The sequence below is a fragment of the Sarcophilus harrisii genome, chromosome 2, assembly GCF_902635505.1.
Source record: "Sarcophilus harrisii chromosome 2, mSarHar1.11, whole genome shotgun sequence".
In the NCBI taxonomy this organism is placed as follows: domain Eukaryota; kingdom Metazoa; phylum Chordata; class Mammalia; order Dasyuromorphia; family Dasyuridae; genus Sarcophilus; species Sarcophilus harrisii.
In genome coordinates, this window is record NC_045427.1 from 613,798,765 (window position 1) to 613,817,075 (window position 18,311).

General features: G+C 35.9%; 1 protein-coding gene across 4 annotated transcripts in view; it reads left to right on the top strand.

Moving 5' to 3' along the window:
* Positions 1 to 18,311, top strand: part of MICU1 (mitochondrial calcium uptake 1) — a 214,712-nt gene that overhangs the window by 158,699 nt on the left and 37,702 nt on the right. For all 4 annotated transcript variants that reach the window (XM_031956529.1, XM_031956531.1, XM_031956532.1 and 1 more), the window contains one exon: positions 8,358 to 8,495. In XM_031956529.1, the coding sequence (XP_031812389.1) occupies positions 8,358 to 8,495 (138 nt within the window). The remainder of the gene's footprint in view (positions 1 to 8,357; positions 8,496 to 18,311) is intronic.

Below are 18,311 nucleotides of genomic sequence, written 5' to 3' on the forward strand. Positions count from 1 at the left end.
CAGAAGAGCAAAGGAATTGTTGTAGGCTTTTTTGGTCCTTTGCAAATGATTCTTAGGGAGATAAAAAGGACTCATTACTTTTGTCCAAAGAGTGAAAACTCTGAATTCCAGATATAGCTCTGCTATTGACTTTGCATTTACACTTTTCCCTTAGTTTAAAAAGTAGAACTCTCATCTCTTCTACTGTTCAGCACTTGAACTGTCACAGGATTGTTTGCCAATTATTCCTTGGGTGTTAAGTCTTGACACTTCAATGAGTCCTTTGCCAGGACTGTCTTTTCTTCATCATCACCCACAATGTCCCACAGCCCCTGGAGTTAGAGGCTCAATAAATACTTGTTGACTTATGTAGGACTCAGGGCCAGAAACTTGCTTTTGACTTACTATTATAGTATATTTGTCATATGAAGTAAGAGCTAGGAATTTTGAATTCTTCCTGTAAATGCACCTTCTTCTAACCAGTAAATGCAAGGGAGCAAGTCACATTTCCCTCTCCTAGAATAATGCAAATAATAGTTAAGTCACTTAGGTTGAACACCAGATCTTGAGAGATAGCCCCTGCTCTTTTCTGTGAAATGGGGAAACCTTTCTGCCAAAATGTATCTGCTCTTGTCCCATCTTATGGACACTCCATTTTGTACCCTATTTCTTGTACATGGATCAAGAGAATGCAGTCCCTGAGAAGTTTGACCTTAGAGCTCCATGGTGTCAACTATCAGTTACAGAAATAGATTTATGTTTTTAAGGAAATATATCCTGCATTCACTGAATGCCTTTGGAGTAGAGTGTCTTAAATGACTCTTCCAGGATCTGTGATAATAGCAGCACTGACAGAGCTGGAATCTAGAAAGCCAAATGCTCTCAGATTGAAAAACCAAAGTTTGGTCAACTAAATGACAGAGGGTTGTTATATTTTACTTTATGTTTTCCACATGACTAATATAAAAGCTCTAATCAAAAAAATTAGACAACAAGGTAGTCATATTGAAAGTGCCAGGCTTGGACTCAGAAATATCTGAATTCAAATTCTGCTTCAGTTATAGCTGCATGATTCTGACCAAGTCATGTTTCTTTGTTTTATAGCCTTTTATTTACAGGTTATATAATTGCCAAACCTCTTGTTCCAATTTTTCACCTCTTACCTCCCATCCCCTCCCCCAGATGGCAGGATGACCAGTAGATGTTAAATATATTAAAATATAAATTAGATACACAATAAGTATACATGACCAAACCCTTATTTTGCTGTACAAAAAGAATCAGACTCTGAAATATTGTACAATTAGCTTGTGAAGGAAATCAAAAATGCAGGCAGGCATAAATATAGGGATTGGGAATTCAATGTAATGGTTCATAGTCATCTCCCAGAGTTCTTTCTCATGGCATAGCTGGTTCAGTTCATTACTGCTCCATTAGAAATGATTTGGTTGATCTCGTTGCTGAGGATGGCCAGGTCCATCAGAACTGGTCATCATATAGTATTGTTGTTGAAGTATATAATGATCTCCTGGTCCTGCTCATTTCACTCAGCATCAGTTCATGTAAGTCTCTCCAGGCCTTTCTGAAATCATCCTGTTGGTCATTTCTTACAGAACAATAATATTCCATAATATTCATATACCACAATTATTCAGCCATTCTCCAACTGATGGACATCCATTCAGTTTCCAGTTTTTAGCCACTACGAAAAGGGCTGCCACAAACATTCGTGCACATACAGGTCCCTTTCCCTTCTTTATGATCTCTTTGGGATATAAGCCCAGTAGTAACACTGCTGGATCAAAGTTTATGCACACTTTGATAACTTTTTGAGCATAGTTCCAAACTACTCTCCAGAATGGTTGGATTCGTTCACAACTCCACCAACAATGCATCAATGTCCCAGTTTTCCCGCATCCCCTCCAACATTCGTCGTTATTTTTTCCTGTCATCTTAGCCAATCTGACAGGTGTGTAGTGGTATCTTAGAGTTGTCTTAATTTGCATTTCTCTGATTAATAATGACTTGGAGCATCTTTTCATATGACTAGAAATAGTTTCAATTTCTTCATCTGAGAATTGTCTGTTCATATCCTTTGACCATTTTTCAATTGGAGAATGGCTTGATTTTTTATAAATTAGAGTTAATTCTCTATATATTTTGGAAATGAGGCCTTTATCAGAACCTTTGACTGTAAAAATATTTTCCCAGTTTATTGCTTCCCTTCTAATCTTGTCTGCATTAGTTTTGTTTGTACAAAAACTTTTCAGTTTGGTATAATCGAAATTTTCTATTTTGTGATCAGTAATGATCTCTAGTTCTGCTTTGGTCACTAAAGTCCTTCCCCTTCCACAGGTCTGAGAGGTAAACTATCCTGTGTTCCTCTAATTTATTAATAATTTCATTCTTTATGCCTAGGTCATGAACCCATTTTGACCTTATCTTAGTGTATGGTGTTAAGTGTGGATCAGTGCCTAGTTTCTGCCATATTAGTTTCCAATTTTCCCAGCAATTTTTATCAAATAGTAAGTTCTTATCCCAAAAGCTGGCTGACCAAGTCATGTTGCCTACTGTAGCCTCAGTTCCTTCTCATGTAAAATGGGGATAATAATAGCACCTACTTCACAGGAATATCGTGAAGGTCAAATAGGATAGTTTATGCAAGGCATTTTGAAAACCTTTAAGTAGTATTTAAATAGCAATTGTTGTTGGTAGTATTGATGAGGTTCAGGTTTTGGGGTTCCCTTCTGTCAGGGAACCAAATAAATGATGAGGTCTAAATTTAAGGAGCCAAAATGAGATTAGGGTTTCTGATTTCTGGTTTAACTCAGGGAGTTAAATGATGAGGTCCAGTGGCAGGTTCAGGGGTCAGGGAACCAAATGGAAAGGTTTGGCTCCCCTACACTCCCTTGGGATTCGGTGCAAAGGTAGGGAGTTTTGGGGAACCCCCTTCTGGCAGCACAGAGATTCTCTGTAAAGGGATTTACAAACCCAAAAACCTAGATTGATAAAAGAGATTTATTATAGGCATTGGGAAGTAAAATTTGTAGTAAGAGAAATCCTGACAGACAAGCATAAAGTCTCTTTAGGGAAATAGGTGAGGGAGATAAAGAGAGGGTAGCGCTGGAAGATACCAGCGGGCAGAGGTTTCTTTGGCATAGCATGGCATGGCATGGCATGTTAGGACCTCTGCAAAGAGAGGATTTTAGATTGGCTCTTTTATAAGCCTTGGCTACAAGCTGAGGGTTGCTTTTGATGGGGCTGGGGCTGGCTTGAGCTGAATTTGAATAGAATTGAATGAATCTCTAATTCAATGGGAAGCTTAATCAGTTGGTGAGTGTTATCAATGTGGGTAGTGCCCTCTCAGGATCTGTTACAGAGGCCAGGATTCAAGGAGAATCTGTCCTTCAAGGAGGGTTTTAGAGAGTTTCGGGGTCCCTTCTTCAGTATGATTATTCTGGGGAGTGTGTGTGTGTGTGTGTGTGTGTGTGTGTGTGTGTATGTGTATGTGTGTTCAATGGGCATGTTTCCTTCTGTTCATTGGATTTAGATTTTCAGTGCCAGTATCTCCTTAAAAATGCCTTATGTCCAGAAAGCAGAGATGAAGTTTACATTGGATGTCATGAAGCTGGGTAATGTTCAGTCCTTAACTAGTTTTTTTTTTTTTTTTTTAATTTCAGTTAGGAAAAATGACCCACCTGCCCTCCCAAAAGTCTTCCCTTCTGTAGACAAGGGAAGGGATGGGGTTGGAGCTTTTAATGAGGAATATTTACTCAGATGACATAGCAAAGTCAGCATCCCCTGAGCCCCCAAAGTCTGTGACCCCCTCTCCTTCCAGAGCATCCAGAATCCAGGGGAAAGTGGGCCCACACTTGGAGAGCACATGTAGCAGGGGAAGAGACATAACCTACAGCTCCTGGCAGTTGAAAATCCTTTTCCCTATCATGACTACTCATTAAATTCCTCATAAGCACAGTATGAGTTCTTTCTAGGCTTTCTGTAGAATCTTGATGTTGTCTTCCTCAGTGTGTCTCGTTTGCCCTCAGTTCCAGTTGCAGACGCTGCCATCATTCCCTGCTGTTCCCATAACACTGCCAGGACACTGATAGGAAGTTACTAATAGTTGACATTTTTTCTTTTGAAAACTATTCATATCCTTTAATCACTTATGTTTTGGTTTTGAAAAAGATCCAGCCCCAAGTTTGTCAGTTAGTCCAGAAGCATTTATTAAGCTCTTATCATAAGTTTAAATACCATATTAAGCTCATGGATTTTCTGATGTTAGAAAGCCATATGGTGAGATCTAACCAGGAGACAATGCTCTACATGCAACAGTGAACTTTAGATCCCCTTTGTTTTAAAAAGAAAAAAATATCAGAGGTAAATTCAAGATTTTGAAAAGCATTTCTAAAATAGCTAATATGGAGACATAACTACTTTCAGGAAGCTCTCTGTTAGACACTTGTCATTTTTAAGACTACAATAGTGATAAAGTTTCATGCCTCCAAGAAAACAGAGCTATAAAAATTTTTCATTTACTTCATAAACCAATGAGAAGAGCAAAGCACAATTATTCCCCACAATAATGAAGAACAAGATGTATTTTAGCCAGAAAATTACTTTGTGAGTCTAAGCTTGGAACTCTTTTTGCCCCATGTGAAAGAATTAAAATTACTGTGAAAACTCAGAACCTGAATTTGATTAACACTCTGAAGCTCATTCAAGCATTGTGACCATGAGAATGGAGAGCATGTTTTCCACTTGCTTTGACAATCTAGAGTTGTGCCACATGCAAAGAGGTACTTCAAAACAAGCAGTTTTGTGACTTTTCCCAGCCTCATGCAGCTCTTGGACAGGCTAAATTCACCAGGCCAAGGGACTTCAACTCATCGGGTTTCAATTCCCTTTCAGTCCTTTTTATTCCATTCTTTATATCTCAGGATTATTGATAGCAAATATAAAAACACAATAGAAATTGAGTAGTTCTGTTTTCTTTCTAACATTGTATTTCTTTTATTCTTTATACTCACTCAGACAGCCTTTCCTGTTGGACAAAGCAATGTTTGAAAGTCTTATGTGATACTGAATTTGAACTGCCTGATGCTAATATTACTAAGACTTAACTACTCTTTTATGTTCCTGTTAAAAGTGGAACCTTTGATTTCATATTCTAAACATGACCTATCTTAACAAGAGACAGCTAGATAGTATAGTGGATAAGAGTGCTGGTCCCCTGAAATCATGAAAGCCTGAGTTCAAATGCTAATTGTATGATCCTGAGTAAGCCACTTAACATATTTGCCTCAGTTTTCCTCATCTGTAAGATGGCAATAATAATTGCACTTAACCTACTGGAGTTGTGAAGATCAAATGAAATAATAATTGTAAAGCCCCTGGCAAAGTGTATGGAACATAGTAAGTATTATATAAATGCCAGCTATTATTATCATTATTATTATTAAGACCTTTTAAAATTTGAGCTCAGTGGAGAGCTCTTCCTACATTGAAATTATTTGAGATTGTATTGTCATTGTAAAAGTTGCCAAACAAAAATCCTAGGAAATAAGCAAAGATACTAATTAAGACAATAACTAAAACAAATTTGCATGTTACAAAGTTAATGGATATGCTAATGGATAGCATCTCTATATAATAATAAGACACAAGAAGCAATAATAGAAAGAGAAATCCCGTTCCAGATAACTACAAAATTCATGAAATAGGCAGGGACTTGAATAGCAAAGACTTGAATAGATTCAATTACAGGGTGTTCCTAAAAGAAATAAAGAAAAAAATTTTGAAGTTGAAGAAATATTCATTGCTCACGGGGAGGCTGTGCTAACATAATAAAAATAACAATGCTAACAAAATAAATTTTGTTTTTAATATTAGACCAACAAAATTACCAAAGGAATACTTTATAGAACTCAATAAAGTAATAAAATTCATTGGAAAAAATGAAAGATCTAGAATATCACTTTTAGACTTCAAGTTATATTATAAAATGGCATTTATCAAAACCATCTGGTATTAGATTTTAAAAAACGACTGATTAGTAGAACAGACTAGACAAGGGAGAATCAGAAAAATAGAATAAAGTAAGACAGCATTTGTTAAAATGGAAACATAAATTACCTACGGGGAAAAACTCCTTATTTGCAAAAACTCTAGGAAAACTGGAAAGCAGTGTGGCAGAAATTAGGTTTAAACCAATATCTTACACCATGCTCCACATTTCCTTCTAAATTGGCATGTAGCCTTAAAAATTAAAGATTATGACGGTTTTTTAAAAAGTTGGAAAAGAAACATACTTCTCAATGCTCTGAGTAGGCGCTAAGTAGGAGATAAATTCTTCACCAAACAAGATAGAGGCAATTACAAAAGATAAAATAGTTAATTTTGATTACTTGAAACTGAAAAGCTTCTATACAAACAAAATTAATGCACCTAGAATAAGAAGAGAGAGTTGGTTAAATGAGGGAAAATATCTGTATCATTTTTCTCTGATAAGGATTTGGTATCCATGATATAAATAATAAATGTATTTAATACTAACAGGCATTCCCCCATAAATAAATGGTCAAAGGATATAAACAGTCAGCAAATAATTATAAAGTACCTACTGTGTGCTAGGCACTGTGCTAAGTGCTAGAATGAACAGTTTTCAAGAAAATTTCAGAGTATTTGTTACAACATGAAAAAATGTTCTAAGTCATTAATAATAAGCTAAATACAAATCCAAAGAACCCTGAAGTTTCACCTCACATTCTGAAAATTGGTTGAAAAATGAGAAAAAGCAGCAGTAGTCAGTGTTATAGGGATTGTGAAATGATGAAAGATCAAGCAGGATTCAAATGAAGAGATGTAAAAGGACACCCCTAGCTTATCCACTCCTTCATGGAGGTAGAAAGTTCACAAGTATCACATACTGCACTTTGACTGTATTGATCAATTATGCTGATTTTTTTTTTTTTCTTAAAAAATCCCATTTGTCCTATGGGACGAAACAAATACTGGGGAGTTGGGGAGGGAAACATTTGGAATAACTAGGATGATGTAAGAAATGGAAAATATCAACAAAAAAATTTTTTTTAAAGAAGAGATACTAAACAAATATTTAAATTGACCTATTCATAGGTAACGAAGCCCATACACATTCATCCTGCCAGAGCAGGATTGTTCCCAGTCATGTATAGAATCTGAAAACGCCCTCGCAGTTACCAAATGTTGCTCGTAATGAACTAATGAGAAATTTTACTGTCCCCACATCTTTAATAGGTTTTCCTGTTCTGGTCAGCTTCTGGATACTTCTTTATCCATTTCATTATTTCTGTATTCATGAGTAACATTAACATTTCAGCTGGCACCTAAGAAATCATTTTCTTATTCTCATTCTCTTCATTTTTGATGGAAATTTTATACCATTTTCTGCTGACCCCTTTAGATTGGTAAAGGCTATCTGCATATTTAAATACATTGAATGATTTCCACTAGCTTTCCAGTGAAGCAAGAAGAATAAAGAGCAACACTGAGACAGGCCATTGTTCTTTTCTGCAGAATTGTGTTTTTGTGTTGTGTGGGGTTTTTTTCAGTCTCTATGGACATCTTCACCTTTGGTTATAATTTTGAAGGAAGCTTTAAAATGCATTAATCTTCTTTGAAAGGAAAATACCCTAAGGAATTTGAGTAACCCCCAAAACACAATAATTATATTAATTAAAGTTGTCTGGGAAGCTGATATAACTTTAAAAAAATAAAATAACTGGTCAGATGGCCAATTTTTGATTATCTGTGCTTTTGGGAACATTGGTATGAATTATCCAAAGCCAAACTTATTTATTGATTCTTTCTTTTAAGAACTAACACAGTTATTGTTATCTTTCACAACTCACAAATTATCCTGTGAGGTTGATTGAAAAATACATTACAGTATCTCCATTTTACACAGAAGGAAAATTAAAGGTTTGCTCAACATCACATAGTGGCAGAGCCCAGGGGCAGAATTCTTTGGGAAAGTAGAAAGAAGGCTGGCTTTGGACATGCCCAGTTCTTACTAGCCAAATGACCTTGGATAAATAACTCACCTCTCGGAGCCTCAATTTACCTATTTGTAAAATAAAGTTATAATTCCAGTACTATGGATCTCACTGAGTCATTATAATAATAGTACCTTATAAAATGTAAAACATCGCATGTACCATTTTTTTCATTCTAAGCTAAGAGTTTTCTATAATTCTCAAAAATAGACCCTTCCATTATATACATGTTTATCCTGTGTTCTCTGTCAGAAATGTCCCAGTATTTTTCTCTTTCACTGATTATACCCTCTCCCATATTGACACATTGGCCTGTGGTAAAATTCTCCCTTTTCCTTCTAGTTTGAGCGTCAGGATCCTGTCAATGGGAGGATCACTGAGAGACAATTTGGTGGAATGTTGCTGGCCTACAGCGGGGTGCAGTCCAAAAAGCTGAAAGTGATGCAGAAGCAGCTCAAAAAACATTTCAAGGAAGGAAAGGTGAGTAGTTCTGACTGAAACCGCCATTCTACATCTGCACAGCCCAGCCAGGTGTCTGCCACTCCCACAGAATCCCCCCCACTTCTATTTGCCAACTATCTCCAGGACTGTTTTAGTTTGCTCCATGAAGATTCCAAATCAGCTTGAGAAATCCTGCTGTTTGTCCAACAGCTACAGTCTACAACCATCTTTCACAGACTTCTTTCCCCCATTTTCCTTGATTCTTTTCTTTCTCAGCTAACTCTGCTTGATGCTTTTTGCTGTAGTCTTTTCCTGTGCTGCCAGTAATTATCCCTTGACATTTAGTGGTTTTGTCTGTTCAGAATACCTTGAATTATAGGATTTAAAATTAGAAACAACCTTAGAAAGCATATAGTACAACTTCATTTTGCATTTGAATAAGTTGAGGGCTCATGTGATTTGTCAATAATTAAACACAGAAAGTAGAAGACCAAGATTTCAAACCCATGCCCTTTCAAATTAGATTCAAATCCAGCCATCTTTCACCTATTCTGTACCTCTTCCTACTTCGTGTCATAGTTTTGAACTAATCCTCATGCTCAGATTAATTATGGATAACTATTAACATGCTCAGGTGCAGGCAGAGAGGTAAGCAGCATTTATTAAATGCTTATGTGTCATAACTGCCCTAACCACTGGGGAAACAAATAAAAGCAAAAAGAGAAACCCTGACCTTAGAGAGCTTACATTCTAAAGTGGAACAAAGAGCAACATTGAAGAATGAAGTTCGGCCAGTCCAAGCCCTTCCCCAAAATGGAATTCCCCTGTGGGAGATGAGGGCTGGCTCAGGGACGGAGATTTGGGTCTGTGAATATAATGATATTGTCCAAGAGTGATACACGTGACCTTTAAGGGACCAACTTTGGTGGAGGTTAGTGAGACAGATAGAATTCTGCTTTATTGCTTAAGAAAATGAGGAAGAAGTGTTTTGAAAGACTTATATAGCCAGGTAATGACAGAACTGGGCATCTAAAGGTTATGTGGAGTAGTGATAACTGTGGTTCAAAAATCACAAGATCCCAATCCCTCTTATAATCTCAGGAAAACTGCTCACTCTTCCTAGACCCAATGCCTCCTGAGTAGAAAGTAAAATCTCAAAGATCTCTCCTCACACTAATATTTTATTATTTTGTAACTTCCAGGTCAAGCCCCATGCTCCTTCCTTTGGCCAGGAAATAGAAAGGAAGTTGACTCAAAATTAAAAATTGGCCACTTCTCAGTCAAAGGCTGTTGGTAGAGCTGTTACTTGATCCAGACATGCTAGAAAGTAATTTTGAAACATACTTTTTTAAAAAGAGCAATTAGAATGCCCATTATCTTTGAACCAAAGATCCCACTGCTAGGCACAGCATCCCCATACACCAAAGAGGTCACCTGAATGAAATTTTGTGGGTGAATATATGAAGATCCAGTAGAAAGAAGTGTCTCATCATTTTAGTGAGATTTTTTTTTTAATATATAATAACAAATAAGTAGCAACAGAATAGAGGTGCTGTTTTTGAAGGAATGGCTAAATACACATGTGGTGGACAATGGATAGATTATTACTATTCTGTTTAAAAACCAAAATAGAAGGCAAAAAAAGAATTCAGCGGAACTTAGAAAGACTGTCAGCCGGTCAGTCCACTAGCATTTGTTAAGCACTTAGTGCCAAGCACTTACTGTGCTCAGTGTTGAAAATTCAATACAAGCAAAAAAAAGGCCCTTGCTGCCAAGGAGTTTATATCCTAATGGGGAAGACACACATAAAAGAAACGGGGGGGGGAGGGGGGTGAGAGAAAGAAGATGATAGAAATCTGGAGTGAAGTCTGATGAGAATTAAAGAAGTAGCTGACTTGGAGGCTCTGGGAAGAGCCCTCCAATCAAAAGAAGGAGCCTCAAGGGTAGAGAAAACTTCTAAATTGTGAATTCCTTGCTGGGCTGTAAAATTCCATAGTGGAAGTGATCTTCGAGGATGAAGAGATTTCTGGGACAAAATAGAGAATTCCACAGTGAAATACATTGAAAAATGAATTGACGCAGTGTGAAAAAACAGAACTATATTCACAGTGACTTCAACAATTTACCATTACTATGACTGAATTTGGCCTCAGAGAAGAATGGAGAACATTCACCTCCCTTTCTTAAATTCAGAGAAGAAGAACTGTGGGTGTTGAATATTGCAAATCCTATTAGACATGAACAAAAACAAGTCATTGTGTTACTTGGTTTTGGTGAACTGATTTTTTTTTCCTTTTTAAAAATCTTGATTACAAAGGAAGGCTCCTTGAAATGGCATGTATTTGTAAATAAATGGCATATAAAACAAAACATCAAAAAATAAGTTTAAAACATGTTAATTTCATGGGTGTGATCATTCTAAGAAATTAGATGTCATATGCTCAGAACTGCCTCATTTGGTCTTTATATATATTATTTACTTATCTATATCTACATATATATATATATGAACTTTGCCTCTGATTGTCAAAAAATACTGTCAGATCAACCAATCTATTTCCTTCTTGGCTTCAGTGTTGAGTGTTTGTGCTTTGAAACATATTTTTTTTCCTTTTCATTTTTTTTTTTTTTTTTTTTTTTTTTTTTTTTTTTGCTGAGGCAATTAGGGTTTAAGTGACTTATCCAAAGTCATACAAATAGGAAGTATTAAGTGTCTGAGATCAAATTTGAACTCAGGTCCTCCTGACTTTGGGGCTGGTGCTCTATCCACTGCGCCATCTAGCTGCCCCTGAAACATTCTTTTGAGGTGGCAGTTGTTGGACTAACCTTTGAGAAATATCAGCTACCCTCCCAATGTTGCTCAGGCATATGTCTTCTCTAACAGATGATAATAAAGTGATCAGAAAACAAAAGTTACAGGAGAATTTATTTTCCAGAAATACCTCCATTTATGCCACATCCGACGTCATTTGGAAATAAATTTTTTTTAACTCCAAATATGGGTTAACTCTTACTTACTCAACAGTGACTGTTCCTTTCTTCTAGCTACATTTTAGTAATTTGACCTTGAATTAATTGCTCACAATGATGAGCTAATTTATTATTTTACTATGAAATTAAAGCAAAACAAAAACCAATTTATTAGCTGTTTCATCCTCTGCCTTGCCTCAGTCAAAGCTGAAACTAATTTAAGACCTGAAAACTTGAAATAAAACATATAAAGCACAAAATGTACTTTATCATCTATTGAAGGTAGTTCTAAATTTGTTCGTGGCTCAGAATTTCAAGATTGATCATATATTTTGATTAAATAAATTCGTAAACCTAGAAGTTCACTAAGAAGTCTTTCTTTCTAAGGTTAGCAGTCTGTCCCTTTGGAAACCATTCTCATGAGAAAAACACCACCTGATCTCTTTAGTGTTTTTTATATTTCCATTTTGGGGTATCTGGCATATTGATAAAAAAACAACAACAATTTTTTCCTCCTTTAATCTGTGAAGTGGTATATATCAAGCAGACAAACACAGATAAAGGAAGATCCTTCTGGGAATGATTAGCATTTATTTGGAACCCAATAATTGTGCTGTGCTTTGCATTTTCCTTTTTAATAGCTGATGGAAAACAGTTCATTCATTCAGTAAACATTTAAAGCCTCTGTGCTAATCTCTGGGAATATCAAGAGACAAAAGGCAGTTCCTGCCCTCAGAGTGTTTACAATCTAATCTATAAGAAGCAAGCTATATAAAAGACAATTAGGAAATAATTAAAAGAGAGAAAGCAGTGGAAATAAGAAGGGTTAGGGATAACTTCCTGTAGAAGGTGGGGTCTTTGTTGGGACTTAAAGGAAGCCAAGGAAGTCAGTGGTCTAGAGTAGAAGGGAAAGAGCATTCCAGGCATGGCCGAGAGCCAGAGATAATGCCCAAAGTTAAGACATGGAAGGTCTTATCTTGTTCAGGGACCAGCCAGGAGACCTATTTCACTGGATCAAAGAGTACTTGGAGGGGGGAGTAAAGTATAAGAAGATTGAAAAGGTAGAAAAGAGCTAGAATCCTGGGGATCTCTGAAACCCTTTTAGAGGGTCTACAAATTCAAAAATAGTTCATGGTAAATGTCTATAAATATAATCCAGATAAACAAAAACTCTTTGGAGAGCTCCTCAATAATTTTTAATAGGATAAAGATACTGAAAACAAAAGTTTGAGAATCACTGAGCTAGATTATGAAAGGCTTTGAATGCCACGTAGATTATTTTCTATTTGCCCCTGGAAGTGATAGGGAGTCACGGAAGTTTATGGGGAATGACATGATCAAAACTCTGCTTTTCAAAAATAACTTTAATGGCTAAATATAAAATGGGTTGGAGTGAGAGACTGTGAAGAAAACTTTGTAATCCAATTAACAAATCTTTGTGAAAAGAAACAAGCATTTAATTATATTTGAGTGAATCTCTATTCTCATAGCAAGGGAACTAAGTTGTCTCATGGATAGAGCACCTGAATGGGACTTGGAATCAGAAAAACTTGAGTTCGATTTCTGCCTCAGATTTTTTTTAACTCTCTGACCCTGGGGAAATAATCTCTCCCAGCTTCATTTTTTTTTCATCTGAAAAATAAGGAGAATAACATTTCACAGAGTGATTGGAGGATCTAATGAGTTTGCGTTTTGCAAACCCTAAACTGCTGCATAAATTCCAGCTCTCGCCAGTTGTAGGTACTGTCTCATCCGTACTGTCAGAGTCCTGGTCTTCAAGGCCATCGAGGCCAACCAGCATCTCAACTAGAATTCCCCAAACAAAATACTCTAAGGAGTGAATCACTTAAGCAGCCTAGGCCACTTTGCAGCAATTCTAATTGTTAGAAGTTCCATCTTATGTTAAAAGTAAATTTGCACCAAATTACATCCACCCATCCACTACTTTCAGTTATGTCTTCTAGAGACCAAGTAAAATAAGTGTTTTCCCTCTTCAGATGACATCCTTCAGATACTTGAAGGCATCTATAACAACCATTCTAAGGTTTCTCCTCCTGGGTGAATCCCAACCATGTTTTTCCTTAAATCCTCCATAAGAGGTCTACCCAGTGTCGGGGGGACCTTCCTTTAGAACTTTTGACATAAGATGGATACCAATGTAGAAAACAGGTTGTCTACCAGTGCTTTCCCTCATTCTCACTGTTTGACTATCCCACGTCCTTTTTTAGCCATACAACTCACTAATGATATCTTTATCATTACTACCTATGCTACAACCTATTCACATCTACCATTGCACCTTTCCGTTAGGTGATTCATAACTTCTTTGGAAACTGTACAATCAATATATTCTATAGCTCATTGCCATAATAACTGTGTATACCCACTCTAATCCAGCTGCTTTTCCTTTTTGTTTTGTTTTGTTTTGTACCATTTCTATTTCTTTACAGCACATTGAGGGTTCATGTTAAATTCCCAATATCATAAATTTACTGCCACTGATGGAGAATTTGTTTTTCTCTCTACTTCCAAATCTTATTGGTGTATGAAGTTGTAGCATTCCTAATTTTCCATCATTATCCATAAGATTTGATCATCAAGTTTATATTCTAAACAGATATTAGTTTCTCTATTTCTCACCTTGACAATAAGATGAAGTATTTGATGATTGAGACAGATTCTCAGCTTTCTTGGTCCATTCATCATATCAATTGATAAGCATTAGTTAAGCTTCCTTAGTGAATGGGATGACGGTCATCTCTGAATGTTATTTAATCCATTTCCTTTATTTTTTTTTCCTTATATCAACAGTTTGTTTAGATCAGGGCTAGGGAAGCTTTTTTTCTGCCAAGGACCATTTGAATATTTATAACATAATTCATGGATCTAACAAATTATCAACTTAGGAACTCAAGGACTGGGAGGTTGTTATGCCTAGCTTTCAGTTCATCGTCACCTGTGATTGCCTAGACAGAGCCAGTCCAAATAATTTCCTGGGCCTTAGAATGTCCCCCACCCCTGGCTTAGATAGTTGTTGACTTTGCCTCATATGTGTATTTTGTTTCATGTTCATTCATTCTTCTAATTTCTTCTTGTGTCAGTTTTTATCTTTGCCCTAACAGTGAAATAAGAGATTTCTATATTGGTAAATAGTTGTTTCCTCTCTGCTATAATAAAATCAGATTGGTTTTCTGTGATGTTCTTTGATATATTCCATTTCCAACATCTCTACACTCTCTTTTTGGGTAAAAAAAAAAAAAAAAAAAAGAAAAGAAAGAAAAAAAGCATTTATAATTGCGAGTCTTCTTTGTCCAGGCTACAAGCTGTTAGCCTGTCTTATTTCTCACTCTGTAATTTTAATTTCCATCATATTTTTCACCATACTCTGCCAACATCACTGAATGTTGAAGTATGTGTTAATTTAATTTGGAAGGTTGAGTTTTTCACAAAATTTCTCTACCTTATCTTCTGTAACAAATATTGACACTTAAACCTCAATTACATTCAAGGTAGTTATTTTTCAAATGCTTACCATGAACACTACAATACAAAATAGCCAAGTGTCCTATGAAGTTTTGCTTTTGCACACACATTAAAGCCAACTTTGTTAACTCCTGAATTTGCCTCCCCAAGGAGAACCTGCAAACCCTCCTTCCATTTATCTAAAATTTCCTTTTTGTCTAATGGTTTTATTTATAGTAAGAATTTTCAGATTTAATATGATTTTATTTTCTCAGCAGTATTGTAATCATTAGTCTCTGGACAAGGATGTAAATTTAGAATACTAACAGCTGATTTAACATTTATTGATACTCTTAAAGCCAAAGAATTCATCACTAAGTGAACTGCCTATTGGTGAGGAACCTCACCAAACTAGTCTAGTCCTCAAAAAGCCAACATAATTTGGACTGTATTCAAAGTCTTTCTATCATAAGAGAACCATCCAAAACTTGTACTCAACTGTCATAGCCTTGAGAGTCTAAAGTCATCTCTGAAGTCATGAAATAAAGTGATATGCACAAAATAATTAATATTGTGTGCCATCTGTATCCAGAAAAAGAATTATGTTCACTTTTTTTTTTGTTTTGTTTTCTCTCCCATGGTTTAACCCTTTTACTCTGATTTTTCTCTCCCAAAATAATTCATAAAGCAATGTGCATTAAAAATATTTTTAAAAAAGAAAAATAAATAAAAATAAAAAGTAATTAATATTGTGCTTCAATTTAATTGAAATGTCATCCCTTTGTTTTATGCATATAACATTCTTAGAACTTGCACCTTATGCATATGTGTTACAAATATGGTGGCTTACCTGATTACTTCTGATATAATTAAAGTATTTTTAAAATCTTTACAAAGATGCAAGTAATGGAAATGTTTTGATTTCCCCATTACTGGACTACTTTTGGAGAGAAACTTGAGGTCTGGATTAATGGCAGCTTTTACTGGCACAGGAATAAAACAGTAAAAATATGAAGCAGGAGGGTAAGCAAATGAGATAATCTTCTGGAGGAAGGAAATGTATGGCAGAGGAGAGGAGGGAGCTGGTCTGTCTTGTGCTAGAACATAGATGTAACTTAGACAGCTTGGTTTTGATTTCAATCACTAATTAAAAATCTAGGCCGTAGTCCTCTGGCCGTAATGGCCAGAAACTGGAAACTGAGCGGATGCCCATCAGTTGGAGAATGGCTGAATAAAGTGTGGTATATGAATATTATGGAATATTATTGTTGGTAAGAAATGACCAACAGGATGATTTCAGAAAGGCCTGAAGAGACTTACATGAACTCATGCTGAGTGAAATGAGCAGGACCAGGAGATCATTATATATTTCAACAACAATACTATATGATGATCAATTCTGATGGACATGGCTCTCTCCAGCAATGAGATGAACCAAATCAGTTCCATTTGTTCAATAATGAAAAGAACCAGCTAGACCCAGCAAAAGAACTCTGGGAGATGACTAAGAACCAAATTTTTATTGCGTTGGGGTTGCAAAGACAAAAAAAAAAAAAAATCTAGGCCATGTCTATTTACACATTCACCCACTGCCTGTCGGAATCACTGACACAGAGGAGCTTCCTTCCCATCTTATTCATACCAAGTGGGAAACTAGACATTTGTAAAACATAATTCCTTCTTTGTTTGCTTGCTTTAATAAAAAAATTTTAAGGCAATGCATTAAGTAATTGAGTATTTCCACTAGTCTGTGGGCTATTAACATGAAAAAAATCCACAGTTTGCTGTGATTAGCACATATGTGTACTTGTATAAGAATTAGCACATGGCCAGTAAAGTGGCCCTTTATATCTTCTGATTGGATTTCAGTAATGAATCCAGTTATATGGGGAGTGTCTAGAGGACATTCACCAGTATATGTAGATGGACTTGGTGATGTTTCATTTGCAGAAGAGACTTAAGAAGAATACAAAAGCCATCTTCAAGTTTTTGAAGGAATGACATGCAACTATTCTTTAGCCCCAGAAGCTAAAAGTTACCAAGAAATTAAATGTGGAAAAAAACTTGCCAATTATTTGAGCTACAATTTTTTTTTTTTACTTGCTATTCTATTTTTTCCAATTACATGTAAAGATAGTTCTCAATATTCATTTTTATAAGATTTTGAATTCCAAATTTTTCCTCTCCTTCTCTTATCTCCCCCCTTCTCAAGAGGGCAAGCAATTTTATATAGGTTATACATGTATAGGCATTTTAAACACATTTCCACATTTGTCATATTGTGAAAGAAAAATCAGAAAAGAAGAAAACCATGAGAAAAGGAGGGAAAGCCATGAGAAAGATGAGGGACAGTGAAAATAGTATCCTTTGACCTACATTCTTTGATCCTTAGTTCTTTCTCTGGGTACAGATGGTATGTTCCTTACCAAGTCTATTGGAATTGTCTTGGATTACTGTTATTGCTGAGAAGAGCTAAGTCTATCAGTTGATTATTACATGATCTTGCTGTTACTATGTACAATGTTCTCTTGATTATGCTTATTTATAAGAAAATATATATATATATATATATAAGTTTTTTTAGGCTTTTCAGAAATCATCCTGTTTTAAGCAACAATACTACTCCTCTACATTCATAAAACATAACATTCAGCAGTTTCCCAATTAATGGGCATCCACTCATTCTTTGCCACTACAAAGGGCTGCCACAAACATTTTTGCACATCTGGGTCCTTCTCCCTTTTTTAAATGATCCCTTTGGGATACAGACCCAGTAGAGACACTGCTGGATCTAAGGATATGCACAGTTTGATAGCCTTTTGGGCATACTTCCAAATTTGAGCTACAATTTTTCAATTAAAATTGGAAATGAACTCACTTGAGAAGTAGCAGATTCTCCCTCAGGAAAGGTCTTTAGGCAAAGTCCAAATGAATACTTACTAAATATGTGACAGAAGGGATCTTTTTCAAGTATAGGTTAAGTTAAATGACCATTGAGGTTCCTTCCAACTCTGAAATTCTACGGTTCTATGAAGTAGCTATCTAACTTCCATTCTGCCACTCTTTTCCTTCTAAAGACACATGTTGATTTTGAGTTTGTTACGAATAATTACGATTCCCATCATACAGTTCCATAAAATTTTACCAATAGGCTTGTATTCTAAGCCAGGATTATATTCTAATATCTAATATCGGCCTCAGTTTTTGTATCAAAGTAACATGCTCTTTTCTAGCCTCTCTCCCCACCCCTTGACTCCTTGCAGCAGACTCAGCAAATCCCAGTGGTATCAGGTCATGAGATATAATTGCCAAGAGCATAGTGGAATTTACTATCACTTTTTAATAACTTTATAGTCTTTGTATCCCAAGAGCTTTGTACATGGTGACAATACTTTCTTATTAAATTTGTCTCATTGCGTTATT